Raw genomic sequence first — 20,528 nt, 5'->3', positions numbered from 1 at the left:
CCATTGATATCTCCATTTGCTTTGGTCAGAATGCAGTGGTGGAGTCTTCTGAGACTTAACTATCCATTGCTTGATCGGTTTTACAGTTTTTGAAGAAGTTAAGTGCTCCTTTTTCGTCCAAATCCATTTCGTGTTAGGTTCCTTGCTCGGAGATGCTCCTCTTTGTGTTTTGAGCTTTGAAACCGTCTTTGGTACTGTAGATGATGTTCTGGGCACCCAGATTTGAATCTGCTTGTCCTTAAGCTGTGCTTTTGGTATCCAAATTGCCTGAATCCTTGCATACTACTTGTAGCATTTGTTTCTTGATAGGATGGAGAAGATTAATTGCTTTGTGGTTTACTCTGATGGTTACCTCCTTTCCATTCCTCCTTGCTTGGTTTAATTGGAACAATGAGTTGTCCACCTTTAGGTGATAGTTTGAGTTGGTTGGTATCCCAATCTGGTACTGCCTTGTACGTCCGCATCCATGAGATTCCAAGAATCATTGTTTCATTCATGTGTTCATGTGATAAGCATACAAATTGATGAGGACATGAACATCGATGTACTATCACATTTAAGTTGATTACTCCCAATGTTGGTGTTGGGTTCGTGTTACATCCTTTAATAGTCGCTATTCCTGTTGTCAAAGACTGACTTGTTGCTTTCTTGTACATGGAATAACTGACTACATTTACTCGAGCTCCTGTATCGACCAATGCATTTGTGCTATGATTGTTCAGTTGTACTTTGATGCGAAGGTCCATTCCATCTAACCATTCATCATCTGTTGACACTGCATCTTTCTGCAATTCCCATTGTCGGTCATTTATTTCTAGAGTGTTGATGGGAATAGGTATTTGTGGATTTTTGAGAGCAGCTTTTCTTTTGAGTACCCAAAGCCGAGCTTCCTCTTAGGCTTCATCATTAATGTGATGTCGTTTCATCTTTTGTTGTTTTGCTATATGCATTCTTTCTAGCAATTCATTGGTTAGTGGTGAATTGTATTTCTTTAAATGACATCCACTGATCCAATTAGCCATTGGTTCACCATCTGGGGTGGACAACTTAACTGCTCCACACTTGGAGATACATCTCCAATGACAAATGGTCCGTTTTCCTTTTTCTTGAACTTGGGAATGTGTTGCTTAAGGAAATAGACTAAATCTAAGTCCACTTTTTTGAAGATTATCGTAATTAGATGGGAATCAAAAAACTATTTTTGTTTTTGCTTTTATGCATAGATGTGAGCTACAGCAGCTAGCCGTTGCTCGTCTAGCTTTTCTAAATCTTCAAGTCTCTCTGACAATTCATGTCCAGTCCACTCAAGATCCTTAGCTACCCTTAGTGTCGGCAATAGAAATTCTATTGTCAGTATGGCATTAAGACCATAAACAAGGTTAAAGGGTGTAGCATTTAAAGTTGTTTTGAATGAAACTCTATAAGCCCATAGAGTAGCATAGAGATTCATTTCCCAGTCTGTCCTTCCTAAACTAACTACTTTAGTCAACACCGAGCTAAGCACTGTCTTTGCCAGCCACACCTGGATACGGTTTCGAAGAATCAAGTAAGTCATCTTCTTCTTCTCTTGCTTTATCATCTTCACGGTGCATGGTTAGGAAGAAACTATTAGAGAAGATGCTCGAGACTATCGACGAAACCCAAGCCCTTATTAATGCTACAAAGGCAACTCTTCCACTCATTCTGCATAGCAAAATTTAGCGCTATGTGTTTACTGAGCAAGCTAAGGCTCTACTCCAACTGTGGGATTTGCATGTGGTTTTGCAAGCCACGAGGATTGAATTTGACACAACCATCATAAGGCAAGTCCTGGACTCTTTTAATGTTGAAGATGGCAATGATGTGGTTTATGGCAAGGTGTCTATCACACCAGAAAGTATTGATTTTGCATTTCGCATGCCAAATGGGCCCAAGCCATCTGTGGCAACTGCAGAGCAGATCAGTGCAGCTCTAAAGGAAGATGATGCTGCCAAGAGGAAAAGGAAAGCTAGTGCGCAAGGGATTCCAGTAGTAGCAGGACTGGAAGCTCCCGCTGCCTACCAATTTGTGGCTGAAGCTGTGATCCTGAAGAATAATCCAACATATGTGTTAGAGAAACTTTTTTCTATGCTTTTACCAAAAAAACTGGATTCCAAAGTCTCTATCAACCTCTGCCAGATAGTGTCGCATAATGTGCTTCAGCAAACTGCCAAGCTGAAATCTCAAAGTGTATTCAAGGCTTGGTATGTTTGGCAGTTTTTGTACTGGGCAAGTGCTCGAGACGCCCATGATCAGGTGAGAATGGCTTGGAGCCAAAAGCCGTTCCCAGTATCCAGGAATGTAGACTTGTCATCGGATGAAGAAGAGATAGAAAGCTAGTCAACCCCCACTGGACAGAAAAGGAAGGCTATACAAGATGAAGCTGGCAGTTCAAAGAAGCCAAGGACGACACTGACTAAAAGCATTGCTCTCCTGAAGCAGTTGGAAAGTCAAATCAAAACGGTGTCTACTGAAAGGATTCTAGTTAGCCAGACTAAACAACATATTGACCAGACCACTGGTGGAATCAACTAGTCAGCAGGCCAGATTTCAGTAACCACCAGTACTGGACAAGATTAGTCAGAAAGGGCCAGTCTTGCGTAGTCAGCAGACCAGATTGATAAGGGTAAAGGCCCAGCTTCTCCAAATCCACTTGGCAGAGTTTCCATCCCATACAGTGAAGCAGCCCTGCACTTGACAAAGAAAGACAGGTTACAACAGCTGCAGACTCATCCGCTCAAGGGACGTCTCCTATTGCAAAAATTTGATTATGTTGCATTACCTTATCTGGCTCCTTCACAGTCTATGAGCCAATTGACTCTGACCCAGCAAACGTTGATGATGGCTATTCAGTACTCATTCAGTCATCATGGAATACTATTGTCAATTGCATGGGACAAATGTTGGATACTACAAGGTCAGAAGATGAGTTGAATAAAGTAAAAACTGAACTAAAGAAAGCTGAGGAGCAGATCGAAAAGCTAGAGCAAGGGAGAGCAGCCCAGAACCTGCACCACAGTATCCTTGAGGCTCAGTCAGATAGGACTATTCAGCAGTTACAAAGTAAGCTAGCCATGGTAGAGTCTGACATGCAGACCATGCGGGAAGAAAAGGCAGAAGTTGAATGAGCTATTGATCGGTTCGAAACCATGCTGAGAATGAAGCGAGTTGAGTTCAACTCTTTACTGATCTGCCATAATGCTCTGAAGGCCACATTAACAGAAAGATATATCTATAATAATCTGGCCGAGATCTTGAATCCAGCAGGCAATGTTGTTTTCAACATAGATAACTTGAAGTCTCTTATGGAGACGATGCAGAGTGATTTGCAGGATAAAATTACTGAATATAACAGTGCTCTGACGAATCAAGCTATCCTTGATTACATTGAATAGCAGAACACCATTGAGGAAGACGAGGATAAGTAGGAAGAAGAAGTGGAAAAGGAGGATGAACCAGACGAAGGGCATAAGAATGATGATGATGATGCCTCTCCACCATCTCCACCTTCAGAACCTGGTGCTGGTGGTATAGGGCCAACTGGAGGAAATCAGTCACACAGGTAGACGAACCAGACGAGCATGAAGGGCAGCGGTCGAGTAATCAGCAGCTAGGAGAGCAACAACCTAGTAACACTGGGAAAGGCGGGATCAGCTTGAGCAGGAGGCCATTTACAAGCTCATTCAGAAGGATAATGCTGGCACTGGGACTTCTCAGATGCCATCTAGGCCAAAGGGTAAACGAAAGCGGGTTCAGTGGAAGGATACTGGGTAGTTCCATCTCAGAATTCGGACAAGGATTTTTCCACCGGTCTTTGAATTAGACGGTGGATTTTTCCAACAGTTTCTGCAGCAGACGCTGGATTTTTTCCACTCAGGGGTTGGTGTCACTTGGCTGGACGACCCTTGGAATTACAATTACAAGGGTGTCAAGCACTCAACAACCCAACACTAGAAGAATCAAACGGTGGATTTTTTCAGTCCGACTTGGTGTCTCTTGGCTAGATGCCCCTGGAATTACAACTATAGGGGTGTCAAGCACTCAAAGAGCAAAATTCCAAAAGAATCAGACGGTGGATTTTTTTCTCGGAAATTTTGGAATCTTGCCAAAATTCAAGAAAGGAGGGAAGGATGTAGATGGCGGAGACAGTCTCACTGGGTGGGGACCGGCTCTTGTGAGACGAACAGCGGATCAGTCAGTAATTACCACGGCAGTTACCACAGTAACTCCCAAGACATATAAATAGGACCCATTACATTGTAATTGGGTTGGCATTTGTCGATTGTACTTTTGCTTAGATTTTGGTTCATAATCCTTAGTTCCCGAGCTGTTCCTGAGCTACATTATCTCCATCTGTAATCTTTCATCTGTAATCCTAAACATAGCAGTCCAGTGTACTTCAGCCATACATACTTTGTACTCATTCTCTCTGAATCTGAATATGAACATCATTCTCAATACTTCAGTCTGTTTCTCATTTCAGTAGATGTATTCCAGTTCAGTTTCTACTTCCTTTTCCAATTCTATTGTTTGAACTAACACATCACCAGTAGCTGTAAACTTCTAACACTGGAATCAGCTATCTAAAGAGATCAGCTCCAATTCCGTTTTCCCAAATTATTTGCGATTAGCCCTATTATCCACACCTTCTCTACAGTTTTCTGTAGATCATCATTCCATAAATATGGTCTGATTTTTAACTGTTCTCCTAAAGTAAGAGTGCAGTAGATGGGTGTAGACATGATTGAATTACCTCTAGGGTCTGTTCTGCTCTCTTTATCTGAGTGGTTTTATACACTATGGATTCATCATTGTTATCTCCCAAGTAAGAGGGTAGTGTTTTCAAAGTCAATGGTTTTGACATTCCTGAAGCTTCAGATCCGCAATCCCCATACAAGGATTGTACATCCCTGCCCATATCAGGAGGTAGATTGTCTAACTAAACTTTCTCTATAGGGGTTGACTTCAAAGTTAGGCTCCCATCATTAATCTCTCTAAATTTTTCCTATAAGTGTCCTGGCTAGTCTTCTTCTACGAATGGAATTCTGTCTAAGGCATCTTCACTGTCCGGCACTATAAGTTGTGGCTCTTTTGTTTCAAGGTGGGGTTCTACCACCACTTTGGACTGTTCTTTACTGGTTCCTACCACAAGCTCTTCAGGTTTTGCCATACTTTTGAGCTTGGGTTTTTCTTTTTCCAGCAGCTCTTGAGTAATTCTTACCAAATTTTGAAAAGCTTCAAGCTTAGCTGCTTCCATGACTGGAGAAGGATGGTTTTTCCATTTGTTTTCCATGTTTTGGCCTGCTTTAAGTCCTGCTTGGTAAGCTTCCAAGGCTGCATTAATAGGCTCAAAAATTTTGTCAACCAAAATTGATCCTCCAGATTTCACGGTGCTTTCCTTGATTTCACTTCCAATTTCTTTTACTTTTTCATGGAATAGTTTCTTTGTTTTCTACTGGATTTCAGCCCTTTGTTTCTGTTTTCTCATCTCATACCTTTTGTTTCTCCTTCTCTTGGTCTTTTGAGAGGAAATTTTTGTATTCTCCGAGTCATCATAGGAGTTATGTTTCTTTTTCTTAGCCTGGGCTCTGGTGATTACCTTGATTGGAACAATCGGTTCACTCTACGACGAGGTACTAGGTATCACTTGGACTACGTTCACAACTGTTTTTCCCTTGTTCAAATGATTTTTTGGCCAATCTTCAGGGAAGTGTCCTCCCTTTTTGCAACATTGCATGCAATAAGCCTCAACTGGCTTGATGCTTTTGTCAGGCTCTAGGCATTCATTTTTCCAATGATCATCTGCACCACAGTTATGACAGTTTTCGGTTCTTGGCTTAATCATGGGTCTTACCATAGGAGGTCTAACACCTTGATTAGCTACATAGTACATTGGTGCAAGTTCTGGTGTAGTACAAGTCACAGGTTCTTCCATTGGTGGTGGATGTGAATTATACCAATCTCTTTTCTACCATTACTGTAGATGGACTAGGCTCAGCATAGGGTGTAACAGGTACTAGTGCTTGTTCATCTATGATTCCCTCTGGACGCATGTACTTTATAGGCACTGAATCATGTCCCGGATATGGAGGTTGTTGACCAACACAGGTTGAGGTCTTTCCATGCCCATCGGTGGTCTTTGAGCTGGGGCCATATTAGGTTGATATATGTACATGGGTTGTCCTTGTGGCCTCATAGGCACGTATTGAACATTCCCATCATACTTTGGTCGGTAGCAGCACTCGTTGGTCTCATGGTTGGTCCATTTATCTTTGATTGCACACCATTTTTGTGGCCTAATTGGTTCTCCCTGTTGAGGTATCCCTTGCCTTGGTCCCCTCATAGGTGCTTTTTGCATGTTATTCATCATGTCATTCATCCTTTTGAGCATGTGTTCCATGGCTGAAAGCGGTGCTACAACAACCGTTTCCACTTGTGTTGGTTTGGTGGATATTGTTTTCTCACTTTGATTATCCTTAGGGACATCTTCTACGTTGAAAATATCACAATTATCTCCTAAGTCAATAGCATTTGACACACACTCTTCTAGGGTTGTGTACTTTTTGCTATACAGTATAGCATGAAGTTCTTTGTTTAGCAGTCCCTCTAGAAACAATGATACTAGTCGTTCTTCTGCAGGTATCTCTAGCTCTGGGCATCTTGCAATGTATTGCTTCATTCTAGTTGCCCAATCCCTCATAGACTCGCCTTGTCTCTATTTAAAGCTATAGATTTGAGCTACCGTATTGTGTTTGATCCTCGTTTTGGAACAAGCAGCTACAAATCCTTGAGCTAATGTATTCAACTCCATGATCAACCTTGGTGGAATGTTTTGGAACCATATCAATGCTTTTCCTTCTAATGTCATTCCAATCCCTCGAATTGAGTATGGAAATCAAATATACGTTCTGTTGTTAGCACTTGTTTAACGCTTGCTAAGTGGTCATATGGATCCCCAGATCCACTGTATTTTCTGACCCATGTCTGAAAATTAGCTAGTCTGACACGTTTATTTGGTTCAACTCCCGGTCTCCTGGCAAGTTGGTCTTGTTCCGAGTCCTTTAAACCAATCTGTTGGAAATAGTGACTCATGTAGCCCTAGACTGGCTTTAGTGGCACCCAGCTTTCTTTGTGATGAGGTGGTTTCTGGTTTCTTAACATTACTCTCAAAAGATCTGCTCACAGTGTTCATCTCTTGGAATAGTTTCTGGTCCTTGGCCCAATATCCAATCCCTTATGGAGTACCCTTGATATTTGGTTTGTTCTAAATCCTCATGGGTCATCATAACAAAGTTATTGTTATAACAATCTCTAAACAGGTAGGTTGGTAGATCTCCTGATTCCTTGTCTTTGATTTTGAAGATATAAATGATCTTCATGGGTGTTAGCTGTTCTGATTTGGCATGTGAAGTCCATAGAAGATCTTTGACGTTTCTATCCTCCCAGCAATAGATTCCGATCCTAGAATTATCCGTACTAAGCCATTTCAAAGGCTTTAAGTCAACTTGATCATATCCCTAGAATTCTAAAGTCGGTGGTCCTTCTTTTGCTGCTATATCTCGAATTATGGTATTTACTTCTAATCCCCATTTATCTATCACGTCAGGGTTTTCAACTTGTAAATATTGAGTTCCGTTTCTATCCATGTACATTTTTTCTTGTTTGTTTGCCTTGATTTCCTCTTCAAACTCAATACCATGTTCATCAATGCGAATAGCATACTATTCAGTAGGATCCAGGTAAACCTCGGCTCCATGACGATTAGTCTTGTAAAAAGAGAATATATGCTTATAGCGCATTGTTGTTCCGGTTTTTGAATGAGTCGAATAGGACGACATTTGAAATGTTGAATCTGAAAAAGTGTCTGAGACTTCTTCAAGGATAGCGTGCAAGGGATTGCCTTGATTCACACTTTCTTCAGTGGAAACTCTACTAGGGGTCTCTCCAAATATGCCTTGATTTGCTAGTATATGGCCAGATCTAAGGTTCATATGGACTCGTGAAGCCCTGGATAGAGTACTTACCGTCGGATTGACTTGTTGTCAACTTCTTCCACTTGACTTGATTGCAACTTCCGTCAAGCTTTCAATTCCTTGTCTGCAACCTGATTCTGTATCAGCTTTAATCAAGTTAGCTATTCTTTCACAATGATTGTACAATTCTTGTTGACTATTGTGATTGGTCTATGTGTATCACTTCATACTGAGCTAAGTGAGTCAGCAGTTGAGACTTTCAGATTCTACTTTTGTAAAAAGTCAAAGGACTAATCTACAACCTGGAAATTGAGTGAACATGTACCAATCTGGATTCGATTGAACCCAAAATTGCCTAGTGGCCTTGTATTATGTTGGTCTAACAGTGTACAAGTTCAAAAGTCAAAAATGGTGTCTTTGTGTAGCAGTAGTAAATAATTACGATTATTTACTTTTCTCAAATTTTTGGACTTTTTGGCTTGATTTGCCAAGTATATAACTTGTTAAGGTCTCTAGACAAGTTTCACCAAGCTTGAACAAAATTTGTTCAAGTTATCAATTGTTTTGTGTCCGCAGTCTCGATTTTCAAGAATCTAGCTTTAAGTCCCACTTTTGTGATCCAAATTTCACCAAAATTGATTTGTGTGGTCTGCTTGATATGCTTGATCTTGTGGTATACTCAAATGTGCAAGATTATCAAGTTTTAATCGCGATTGTTTACTCCATCTATTTTTTTGCAAGTTTTTGTCCCAATCTTGACACAAATCTGTTAAGTATCTCAACTTAAGCTCCCTAACCAAGTTTCATCAAGTTTGGATAATTTTTGTTCAAATGGTCATCAATTTTGTATCTGCAGACTGACTTTGTAAATTTGGCCACAATTTTCAATCCAATGATCCAAATCTTACCAAATTTGGTTTGTGAGCTTAGTATAACATGATAAAGCTAGTGGTATGCTGACTTGGTCAAAAAGTTGGAAAATGGGACAGATGTAAATAATCACGATCATTTACTTCTGGTAAATTTTTGCATCTTTTTGGTCAACTGAGCATGTATGTTTATCACATCAATATAAGCCTATGAGTCAAGTTTCATTGAGTTTGAACAAAAGTTTCCCAATTTACACTCAATTTCTTGAAAGTCGATACAGAATTTAGTTTTTATCATAGTTTTGGTCAGTTTGGTGATCCAAATTTCATGGGCCTTTACAAAAGTTGTTTGTACACATGCATATAGTATATGGTATCAACCTTGGTCAATTTTGAGCTGAAAGTAAATAATTGCGGTTATTTACTTTAGACCCAAAATGAACACTTTTTTGAACTTTTTTACTGGACAGTCTTTTCATGAGCTACTTTAAGCCTCTGAGTCAAGTCAAAACTTTATTTGGCCTAAAATATCAAGAAAAAGTAAATAATCTGAGTTTTTGCAAACTCTTGAAATTTTTACCTCAATGTGTCCTTGAGCTTACCCACTGGTTCATACAACTTTAAAAGCATACTCGCCAGTCGGATTGAGTGGTTGACAGTCTTCTGGTGCTATTTCTAGCCGTAGACCTGAAATTGTGCAACTTCACATAACAACTCACAATTGATTCATTGTGAGAGAGCAATGTCTTGAAATCCACCTCGGATTCTACTTACCCTACTCCTAGGTTCTACTGCGATGGGGTTGTGGAAAGTATCCACAAACACTCGTTTTCCTGTTTTTTTAGGTTTTCTAAGCCTTGATCTTAAGACTTGTCTCGTCCGTCAATCATTCTCAAAACTCTAATCTAATTCTACAATCCTACAATCCTAAAGGTACTCAGCAAGTACGATTACTTCCAAGCTACCTCTACACAGCAAAAAACGACAATCTTAAGCTATGCGGTTTTAAAAAGAAATTTTTGACTCTAGGAGATCCTAGAGGAAGTTAAAGGATAACTTCACAAGACATTCGTGTTTTTACCTAGTTTAAGTCTCTTCGATCCCCGACAATGGCGCCAAATGTGGGACAGGTGTCTAACCTCACTCCTATCTTATTGCAGACATAGCGAGAACCACGAATAAATTGTCAATCCATGGGACGAAGTTGACTCGACTAGTGCATAGAGGCTACAAGAGGTTGTCGATCTTTTGGAAAACAACAAACAACTCGCATCTAACTCAAGCTACACTCTTGACTGAAATCATCAAAAGCAAATCACTCATCGACAAACAAGTCACATCCATTGCAGCATCAATGACATCCAAATGTAATGAAACTTCTAGGACATAATACCTAACTAAGTACACATGCTTATGGTTTCAAATCCCACTTTAGTTCAAGTACAAAAATCACAATTATTAACAGCAGTGGATTTTTGACCTAGTTGTTTTCGACCCAGAATGCATCTAAATGCTTAGCAATGATGCCCCAATACCCCACCTATACTTAGTTTTTTATTTTGAAGTGTAAATTTCTACTTATGATGAGATTAGGCCGTGGGTCGGCGACGCCAAAACCTACAAGATGCTGTGAAATGCTTACGCTAATGCGTAGAGCTCTTATCTACATTTGCAACGCAACAGACGCGACTGCAATGTGACAACCGGGGAGGGAGTAGAAAGTGCGAGAAGAAGAGAAGTGAGCACCGTTAGCTCACGCTGTGTATTTCATTATCCAAAACTTAATAGTAACTTTACAAAAATTGGCTTTTATACCTTAGCCAAGGTTTTTGCTGGTCAAAACTAATAATCTGGGAGCTCTAACTAAAGATAGGTTTATACAATTTGGAAGCTTGTAGCCGTGGCTCATCAATTACAATATTTATCTAAAAACTAGGAGTTACAATATTTTTGATTCATCAAAATACTAAATGTTTTTACAATGAGAGCTCCAAAAAATGGTAACCGAGTTAGCTTGCTACCAACACTCTAACTTTGATGGATCCATACGGATACCATCTTGAGAGATAATATGACCTAAGTATTAAATCTCTTGGAGAAAAAATTCGCTTTTCTTTTGGTTGAGAAAAAGCTTGTTCTCTCTCTATGCTTGAAAAATCGCTTGGAGATGTTGCTTATATTCCTCCAAAGACTTGTAGATGATGATATCATGAAAGAACACTCCAGTGAATAAAAAAATTATCCATTAGACGATTGAATGTAGTTGGTGCATTAGTCAAACCAAAAGGCATGACTAGATATTCATAAAGACCAAACGTTGTGCGAAACGCGGTCTTTAGGATGTCTTCATCCACTATCCTTATTTGATGATAGCCACTTTTAAGGTCAATCGTACTGAAGTAGGTAGAGCCTTGTAGCTTATCAAAAAGATCTCTTACCCGAGGCACGGGAAATCTATTTTTGATAGTGATATGGTTTAGTGCTCGATAGTCCACATACATACGGTATGTATCATCTTTCTTTTGCACTAAAAGGACTGGAGAACAAAAGGGAGAGGAACTAGGCCTCACCCTCTCTTTGTCTACCATTTCCTGTACTTGCCTCATGATCTCCTCTTGTTGAGCTTGAGAGACTCGATAAGGAGGCTTGTTAGGCGGTGAGCTTCATGGAAGGAGCTCAATGCGATGGTCATCATCCCCTCGTTTTGGAGGTAAGTCCATAGGGATATCATTGATGAACACATCTTGGAATCCTTTTAGAAAATTAGACAATTCTAACTCTTTTTTATTCCTACCATTTATATTCTACGAAACATTAGGATCTTTTAGAGACTCTTTGACAAAAATCATGTACGCAAAAACTGAGCTCTTTATTGATTTATCAAAAGAAGGAGGATTTACAAGTGGAATAGTGCAACCACGCTCACTAGCATCTATATACATGTTCTTTTCCCTATAGGTGAAGTAGATTCTTCTTTCAAGGAACTTCATATTGGCAACCACGCTCACGCATCTAAATACATGTTCTTTTCCCTGTAGGTGAAGTAGATTCTCCTTTCAAGGAACTTCATATTGGCAACCATGCGATCAAACCATGGCGCCCCTAGGATAGCATCCTCATGTTGGAGAGGAGAGATGAAAAAGTCTTCTTTGTCGACATAACTTTGGAGATGAAGCCTCAACTTCCCAATCAAGGGAGTAACGGAGGCTTGCTGTCCCTCGAAAGCTGTGTCAGCCATTATCATATCTCCCATCTCAAAAGCTTGAATGCCCAACTTGGTGGCCAACTCCATTGATATGAAGTTGTGAGTAGAGCCAGGGTCAAACAAGATGAAGGCATCATGCTCTCTTACCTTTCCCCAAACATAGGAAAGTGATTATCATTTGCAATGAACATCCTCTTATGGAGCTTCGATGGTGGAACCCTAGGAGTCTCATTGCGAGCATTCTTCTTGGGGCAAGCATGATAGCCATGTCCTTGCTCCCCACACTTGAAACACTTATGGTCCTTGCGAAAAGCTTCAAGCTCTTCAGGAGAGAGTTTGGTTTTGCCTTTGTAAACTCCCTTCTCCTTGGACCGATTGTTGTTGTTGTTAATGGAAGTGCCTTGGGAAGAATTTTGAGCATTGTTTTCTCCCTTTGCATCATTTTTGTCTTTGTTTTCCATGGGCTTGACATTCCGTCTAGCCCCTTGATGGAAATTGATGTGTGAAGCAACCATGGTGTGATGGGTTACTTCGATGATAGAACCGGGCCATTGAGAGTTGATGTATTCGGCCATCTCTTCAGGTAATCCAGCACAAAATTACTGCTTTTGCTCGACAAAGTCTATCTTTTGAAAGACAGTAGCCTTGAGATATAAATCCCAAAACTTGTCTACATACTTGTGGATAGACTCATGAGAGATAAGCTTCAAGCTGCGCCATTCGGTAAGCACTTTGTCCTTTGTATCACTTGCAAGGAATTTCTTCATGATGGAAACTCGTAGAGTTTTCCATGTCTTTGGGGCTTTGTTGTTGCCACGAAGGCTAGCCCACCATTGACGAGCTGATTTTTGGAAGTGCATTGCTACATGGCGTAGCTTGGAGGACTCCGTAAAGCCCTCGTCTCCAAAGGTCGCATCAAATTGCTGGATGAAGGCCAACACTTTGTCGATAGCACCAAAGGTGCCATCATAGGTGAGAAAAGAGATACTCTTTCCTCCCTCCTTGAACTTCCTTAGCTTTCGTGACCTTCGCCATGCAAGGTATGATTTGCGATGTCCTCCCCTCTTGTATTCTCTAGGAGAATAGCCATAGATTTCATCGGAACAGGAGGAAGGTGAAGAAGAAGGAGAAGAGGGTGACCTCTTTCTAGCCCTTTTCTTCCTTTGTTTCCTCTCTTCCCTTTCAGAATGACGAGGAGAAGGACTGTGTGTTGATCTTTTCCTCTTGGGAGGAGTGGACGATCGTCTAGACCGTCGTCTTCATGGAGCCACATCTTCAAAGGAACTTAAAGTTTCATTGCTTTCTTGCTCTTTGGATTCCTACTCTCATATGGGAGAGAGTCTTCTTTTGGGGGTCTCTTCAAGAGGCCTCCTAAGCTCTCTCTCCTCTTAGAGAGGAAAGGAAATTCCATAAGCGCGAAGTTGTTAACTTCGGCTTGCTAAGCAGGGTTGCCCATAGCTTGTTGCACCATAGTAACGAGATAACTGACAAACATGGGGGCATCATCATTAGCACCTTCATGTGCAAAATCAAAGCTATCAATGTTTATTCTACTCTCTTGGTTATTGTCAACCATGTTAACAAAATTTGTGTACGTACTTAGTGTATGCTTTGGCAATTCAAAACCTTAGTTGCCACTCCTCTTAGCCTTTGAAAATTGGCTCTTAAGTATCTATACCCACGGTTGGAAGTGGTTAATTATACAGAGTAGTGGAGTGGGTCTAACAGAGCAGAGTTGTCGAGGGCTAGCTCCTTTCGGACTTCTTATGGCTCAATAATGGTAATGTCGTAGGCAAGTCTAAAAAAACTCCATTATTAAGTCCAAAGCTCCCGAGGTGTGCACCATGTCTCACATAGTGGGCTCAACAAACCGATAATAGATCCCACTTCCACTTACCCTAATATAATTAAGAACATCAACCATTTATAGGCTACTTAAGGACCTCTCTTCTTAAGCAAGAAAAGAGAAACCAAATTCTCTGATACCTATGTAATGGAATTGGCCTATTAACTTGAGAGTAGCGGAAATTAATGAGTACTTTTGAGAAATTACTTGGTGAGCATAGCGGGTGAACATAATTGAAGATAACAACATAGACAAAGAAATTAGTTAACTTGGCATGAACAATACTTTTGCAAGAGAGAGAATTTAGAGAACATGACAACAGTTGATGATCGGATTTATTTGGAGCCGTCCCCCCTCCAACAGGCATTTGTATTATGATTTCTCCCATTAAAAGAGACTTGTTACAATACAATCTTTGTGTTCCTTGTGACCTAGGTGATGCAATGAAGATAGAAAGCTTCATGCATCACAAGCACAACATAAACTTTGTGGAAAGCTTTAACTATCCCAAGCCTCAGTCTCAAGACCTCAAACACCTTCGAAGGTGGAGAGAGCTAGAGGGAATGAGGGTAGGGAAGACGAAGAAGAAACATTTCATAGGAGAAAGAATTAGTTCCTCACTTATCATCACTCTTCTTGCTAGCATACATAATAGAATAGTAATGAAGATGGAGAAGATGGCAAGCTCAAACATTGAAGCATGGCTCTTGGTTGGATTTGCACTCCATAGCCAAGAGTGTTGTTGGTGTAGGCTCTCAACCTCTACTTGCTTGGAGAAGGAGAGGGAGCTCTTGCACTTTGCACAATGCACAATGAGAGTGTGTGTGGGAGAGTATACCCCTCAAGCAACCCCCTAGCTTGCTTTGGTCGACCCCCCCTTGTAGCTCATGCTTGAAGCTCATTGGACCCCTCCAGGCCTAGCCAATCACAAGCAATAGGCATTACAAGCAACAAGTGTAGCCTTGGGACAAGTGTCCCCCTTTCCACTTTCAGAGACATGACTTGATATATGCAAAGACAATTAATTAAATCTCCTACATTATCATTGGACCCCTTGGGTGGCCAACCAATAGGCACCATGATGGCAACATGAGGAGGACCTTGACAAGTGTCCCTTTTGCTTTCTTTGTACCAAGCATGTCTTGTGTGAGTGTGTGGGTGTTCTCTCTCATCCCCCCTCTTGTAGGGCTCGCCCCCTCCTTGTAGGGATTGAATCTTGACTTTTTGACACCTCAAGCCCCTCAAGCTTAGGCCCAGTTCCCACCACAAGCTTGGCCGTTAAACACTGCAAGCTTGGGCTGGGTTCTCACTTCAAGTACAACCCTAGCATCTCAAGCATGACAAGCATATCAATCATCAAGCACCTCAAGCATCTCAAGCACCTCAGTCATCAAGCACCTCAATCACCTTAGTCATCAAGCACAAACAGCACCTCAAGCACCTCAAGCTTGGGCCGGGTTCCCACCTCAAGCACATCCCTAGCTTACCTAAGGTCAAAGGACTGTTACACTAACTATTGGAGGACTTCAATGAAGCTAACCCTAAGGTCTTATGCTCCATTGGCTAGCCTTGCTCTTTGATATACCATCTCTCATTTGGGCCCCTTTACCATTGACCCTGTGTTGAGATATATCTATAAGCACATGTCTATATCTTAACCCTTGTTCTCGTTTATTCTCACACATTAAATGATCAGTTTAGTATGAGAAAATCATTTGGGTTGGTTAGATATTAGATTTTATGAGACACGTGTTGTTAAACAACTTTAACTAATGGTTTATACATGTAGCAAGGCTCCATTCTACTGATGAACATGTTTCATTGGTACCTAGGTGTGATTGATTTTGACATTCCATTATGGTGCCAAGGGCCGGGGACAGACATCGATATGCAGGTTCGGATCTATTTTTGCTAAATGCATGCACACTAGGTGTTTCATTGGTACCTATGTGTGATTGATTTTCACATTTCATTATGGTCCAGTGTTAGGCCAAGGACCGGGGACAGACATCGATATGCAGGTTCGGATCCGTTTTTGCTAAATGCATGCACACTAGGTGTTATGGGCCTTAGTGTTTAGTAAAGGATTGTTAGGAACTGCATGCACATTCATGACATATATCTAACAATCACCAATAGAGGTCATGGCTTGGTTTGGCTGCTTGTAGATCTTTCAAGCTAACTAAGATGGTTATTCCTGACATTGTTGATTTCCCAAGCAATGTTATACGCCATTGTGAGCCCCGTTTACTAGTCATTTTGGAAGACTGTTTGTATATCGTGGGGAAACACACCTTAGTAATGTCAGTTGTCCAAAGAGGATAGGAAAATTACAAGTGTAATCTTGTGCTAAAGGATATGCGAAGCGCGTCCGTTAGCACCAAGCAATCCAATTAGAAATCATGTATTGCTCAAGTTGGAATTTGCTAACCATAAGGTAAAGCATGTTTTTGACTAGGTTTAGTCAGTTCATGATTAAGTAGGGTTCTCAACCTTGAACACTTGTTATGGTGGAGTTGTTTATTGATACGATACGATAACAAGTCAAGGACTTATACTTTGCTGATGAGTTATGTCAACCAATTACTTTCATGGAAAGTGAAAAGAGATACTCTTTGGAGTACATCTTTGTTGTGATAACTCCTTTAGCATGCTCATGTGGGTTCTAAATGGAGTCTACACACTATGTTGTTTATGGGCCCGTTACACAAGACAGTTGCAAAGGGACAACAATGTGAAAAATCAAGATGTTAGTCTTAGTTTCATTGAGCCTCCTTCTGAACCGTGTTATGGTCAAATGAACGGGGGATCCATGAAGGATTCCCCTGTGGAAAACATTAGTGTTCTTATGAAGATAAAACCACTTTTGTTTTTGAGGACGAAAACACTTCTCCAAGGGGGGAGTAATGTAATGCCAAGGGAAAACCTAATGGGAGTCACAGACTCAGGCCAAGGGCCGACTGCCTAGTGTGGACAAGGAGATTCTAAGTATGGAAGGCCAAGGGACTATATAACGGGTGGTAGGGCGGTGAATCTCCACGGCAGTTCCTTCAGTCTCACAACAAACATATCAAGAAAGTCTTTTTGTAGTCTTCGTTTCTCTAGTCTAAGCTAGAGAAGGCAATTCTCCTTAAAAGGGATGGGTCTACTTTTCTTATTTGCATGTGTTGTGTACCTTTGTTGTGCTCTTCTAATTCAATCTGTAGCTTCTTCTAAATTTTTGCAATGGTCTCGTTTGAAGGATTCAGTGGCTGGGACATCACTTATGAGGAAGTGGGTTATGGCATAGATATTTCCACCCAACCTATCCCTATGTGGGCTTTTTGCCCTTGCCTAGGACCCTTGTCCTCACATCACTACTAATAGTGGAGACTGAAACATGTAATTTCTTTCCATAAACAATCTCAAAAGGAGCTCAATTTGCATGTTATTATAACCAAACTAAAGCACATGGAGATTTTGGTCTCAATTAGCAGTGTTCCTACTCGTGTAAATTCTAAGGAGGTCCATGATGGTATTATTGGTCGCTTTGGTGCATCCATTATTCTTAGGATAAAAAGAAAAAGTGAGGTCAATCTTAGACCTTAAGTTCTTAGTGAGTGCAACCCAAAAGTGATTACAAGAATGGGCATGAATTTCTCAATGACCTGTGCATGTTGGACCATGTAGTTCATTAATTTATAATTCTCTAAATGGTGTCGTAATGCAAAATTTCTGTTGAAAGTAGAAAGAACCATTTGCAAATGTTTAGTATCCCAACAATAGACAAATATTTTGAAGAAATACTGTGCATGCACAAAGTAAAGGATCTTCACAATGGTGTCATGGATAGTATCAAACGATTGAGCTTGAGCTACATAAACGTTGTCGAAATAAACATGTTTGATTTTATTAGAAAAACAAGTTTGAGTCATAGAAAATTGATTCACATGAGGTTTGCAACATAAAGCATTTCCTATTACATTAGCTTACTAGGTTGATACTGGATCTTAGGATGTAATTTTCGAATGAAACCATGCCATTTTATATGGAGATTTAAGATGCCAAATTGAGTCAACAAGTTTTTTAATGCTTATTGATTTGTTTTAATTATGACTTTAATTTCAACAAGTAGTGTTTCTAAATGTCTAAAGCATGGACACAAGCTAGTAAGTCTACCACTCCTCCTTCACTAACAAGTGTAGCTAAGATCATGGCTCGATTATATCTATAGATAGAATGGTATTTCCATTTTCTCCTCCACACAAGTCTTTTACCTTATTGATTGGCACAAGCTCCATGTTTATTTTTGCACGTTTTAAGACTTCCAACGCAACTTCCAGACTTTACTCTTGATGCCCATCTCGTGCAAACACTTGCCTACATCAACCCACATGTGTGGTTTTAGCTTCAACAATTTTGCAAGAGGGATGGTACATCTGATTGGGGTTGATAACAACTCTTGAAAGTCCACTGGTCAAGTGTTGGTCTTCTCTCTGATGAAAGTAATTTAATGTCCAATTTAGCCTCGTATTCTCCTAGATATGATGGTTGCATTCTTAGTGTCTTTGGTTGGCTCTCCTAAGATTTGTATGAATTTGCATCATGATATAGATATTTGAGTTCATAGTCTAGCATTTTTTGGTCCAAGTCCAATTCCATGAAAGGAGCACTTTTTTGGTCTAAGTTCACTTCCGTGAAAGGAGCACATTCAAATGTATTGCTACCACCTTTGGCATTTTGTACTGTTCCCAAAGTCTACTTCAAGCACGGGTATGTGGTTGAAATCTTGAGAATTGTCCATCGTGTTTTCATTTCCTTTCATGTCTTATTGTTCTTCACATTTAGGCTTGTTGCCTTTGTACTTCTCAACGTCCTTGTCAGGGTGTTAAACTTTGATGGTTGGCTTAGGCAGTACTCTCTCTTGAAGCGGATTTAAGGGAGTGTTACCATATATATGGTAGTGATGTGAACACAGTGAGGACCTCCAAGGCACTTTTACTTAACTAGAAGGTTTTTCCCCCTCTCCACCCATCATTGTAGGGCAAGCCTTATCTATGTATTAACAAACTCAATAATACTAGTTCCTACGTAGTGTGCTCTTGAGCTTCTCCTTCATCTTCTCTATCTTTATGTGCAGGGCTTGTAGCTATATTTTTAGCTATTGGTATTAGAGCATGCTTCAAGATCTCGAGCAAAGGTGCTCCCACCTCGAAGATTGAGGGGATGATTGGTGAGCGTACATAGAGAGACACAACCTTCAAGAGACCTTGTTGAGGCTGGAAATTTGCTTCGGGCTCATTTGGAGCATTGTAACATGTGCTTATCATAATGTGTGTGACGAGGTTCTACAGTTAAATTATGAGAATCACTACTGGGGCCAATCATAGGCCGACAAGTGGCATAATGAGGTGGAACACAGTATGTGCTTTTACTGGGTCGGTAATAAACCTCTTAGGTAGAACACCACCAATTGGTATCCCTGCGTTTAGAGTCTGCGCCAAAACGCAGTTGGAGCTTTTTGTTTTGTAGATCGCAGAACACAAGGTGAATGGGATCCGTGCAACGAGCGATCTGCACGCCATTACAAAGAAGACATCTTTAGATCTGCTTCCTTGCTGATTGCCCAGGCCTTGCAAGTGCGCTTCTTATCGAGGAGGTCTCAGATGGCTTCGCAAAACCCTTCGGAGCGTTCACCATATCCACCTCAAGGATATGCTCCTCCTCCCACCTCCACTCCTTCGGCCGCCGTGCAGAATCTCAACATTGCGGGAGCGCCTTCTCAAACCTGGCCGGCAGCTGGAGCTCGGCCACCATTTGCCGGAAGTTTCCCAGTTCAAAATCCCCTAAATCGTCCTTCAGGGCCATCTCCCTTCAATCCGAATGCAGCTCCACCTATGGTAAGACCCACGAACTTACCTCCAACTACAATACTGCCCTTGACAGCATCAGCCAATGGGCCGCCTCAAATGATACCACCTGGAGTCTCTTCTGCTGCTTCAGTCCTGCCCTACCAACAGGGCATTAATGCCGGAAGACCACCCATACAATCTGCAGGTGCCCCGGTGCCAAGCTGGCAACAAAACAATGCCCCTGCTAATGGGCCCCCTGCTTATACTGGCAGAGGTCCCACACCAATGCCACCTATTGGATCAATTAGACCCCCTACCCAAGCTTCTGTCATGGGTGCACCTCCCATGTATTCATCATCAACTGCAAATACCCAAGTTCCCTGGAGGGCACCTCAACCTCAGACTGCAGCAGGTATGTATCCTGGAGCTGGGTTGCCTACCCGACCAGGCACTGGAACTTCCCCAGGAGCACCTCCAACCTGGCCAGCAGCTCAGCCAGCATACCCTGGGGTGCCTCCAGTAAGTATTATATGCTCATGTTTATGTTTTTTGTTAAAGTGTGTGTATATTTTGCTTGTGTGCACTGTGTGTGGAATCGACATTTCCCTTTTGACCATGGCATTGCCTTTGACCATGGCACTACCTTCAAAGCATCGTTGGTGACAATTTTGTACTGAAAAAACTGAGCAAGAAGTGAAACTACACGGACGACTATGTAAATGTCTATGATTAGTTGGAGACGAGGGGATTCATCTTTTGTTCAAGGAGAGTTACAGAAATCTTTAG

At 41.1% G+C, this 20,528-nt stretch overlaps 1 protein-coding gene across 1 annotated transcript in view; it reads left to right on the top strand.

The window, feature by feature from the left end:
* The first annotated feature begins 19,359 nt into the window (after positions 1–19,359).
* Positions 19,360–20,528, top strand: part of LOC147437380 (protein transport protein SEC24 C-like) — a 146,930-nt gene continuing 145,761 nt past the window's right edge. The window contains exon 1 of the mRNA XM_086486926.1: positions 19,360–20,261. Within this exon, the coding sequence (XP_086343052.1) occupies positions 19,557–20,261 (705 nt within the window). The 5' untranslated portion in view covers positions 19,360–19,556. The remainder of the gene's footprint in view (positions 20,262–20,528) is intronic.

The sequence above is a fragment of the Adiantum capillus-veneris genome, chromosome 17 (genome assembly GCF_014529385.1).
Source record: "Adiantum capillus-veneris isolate H3 chromosome 17, ASM1452938v2, whole genome shotgun sequence".
Classification (NCBI taxonomy): Eukaryota; Viridiplantae; Streptophyta; class Polypodiopsida; order Polypodiales; family Pteridaceae; genus Adiantum; species Adiantum capillus-veneris.
This window is presented reverse-complemented; position numbering and strand designations above follow the sequence as displayed.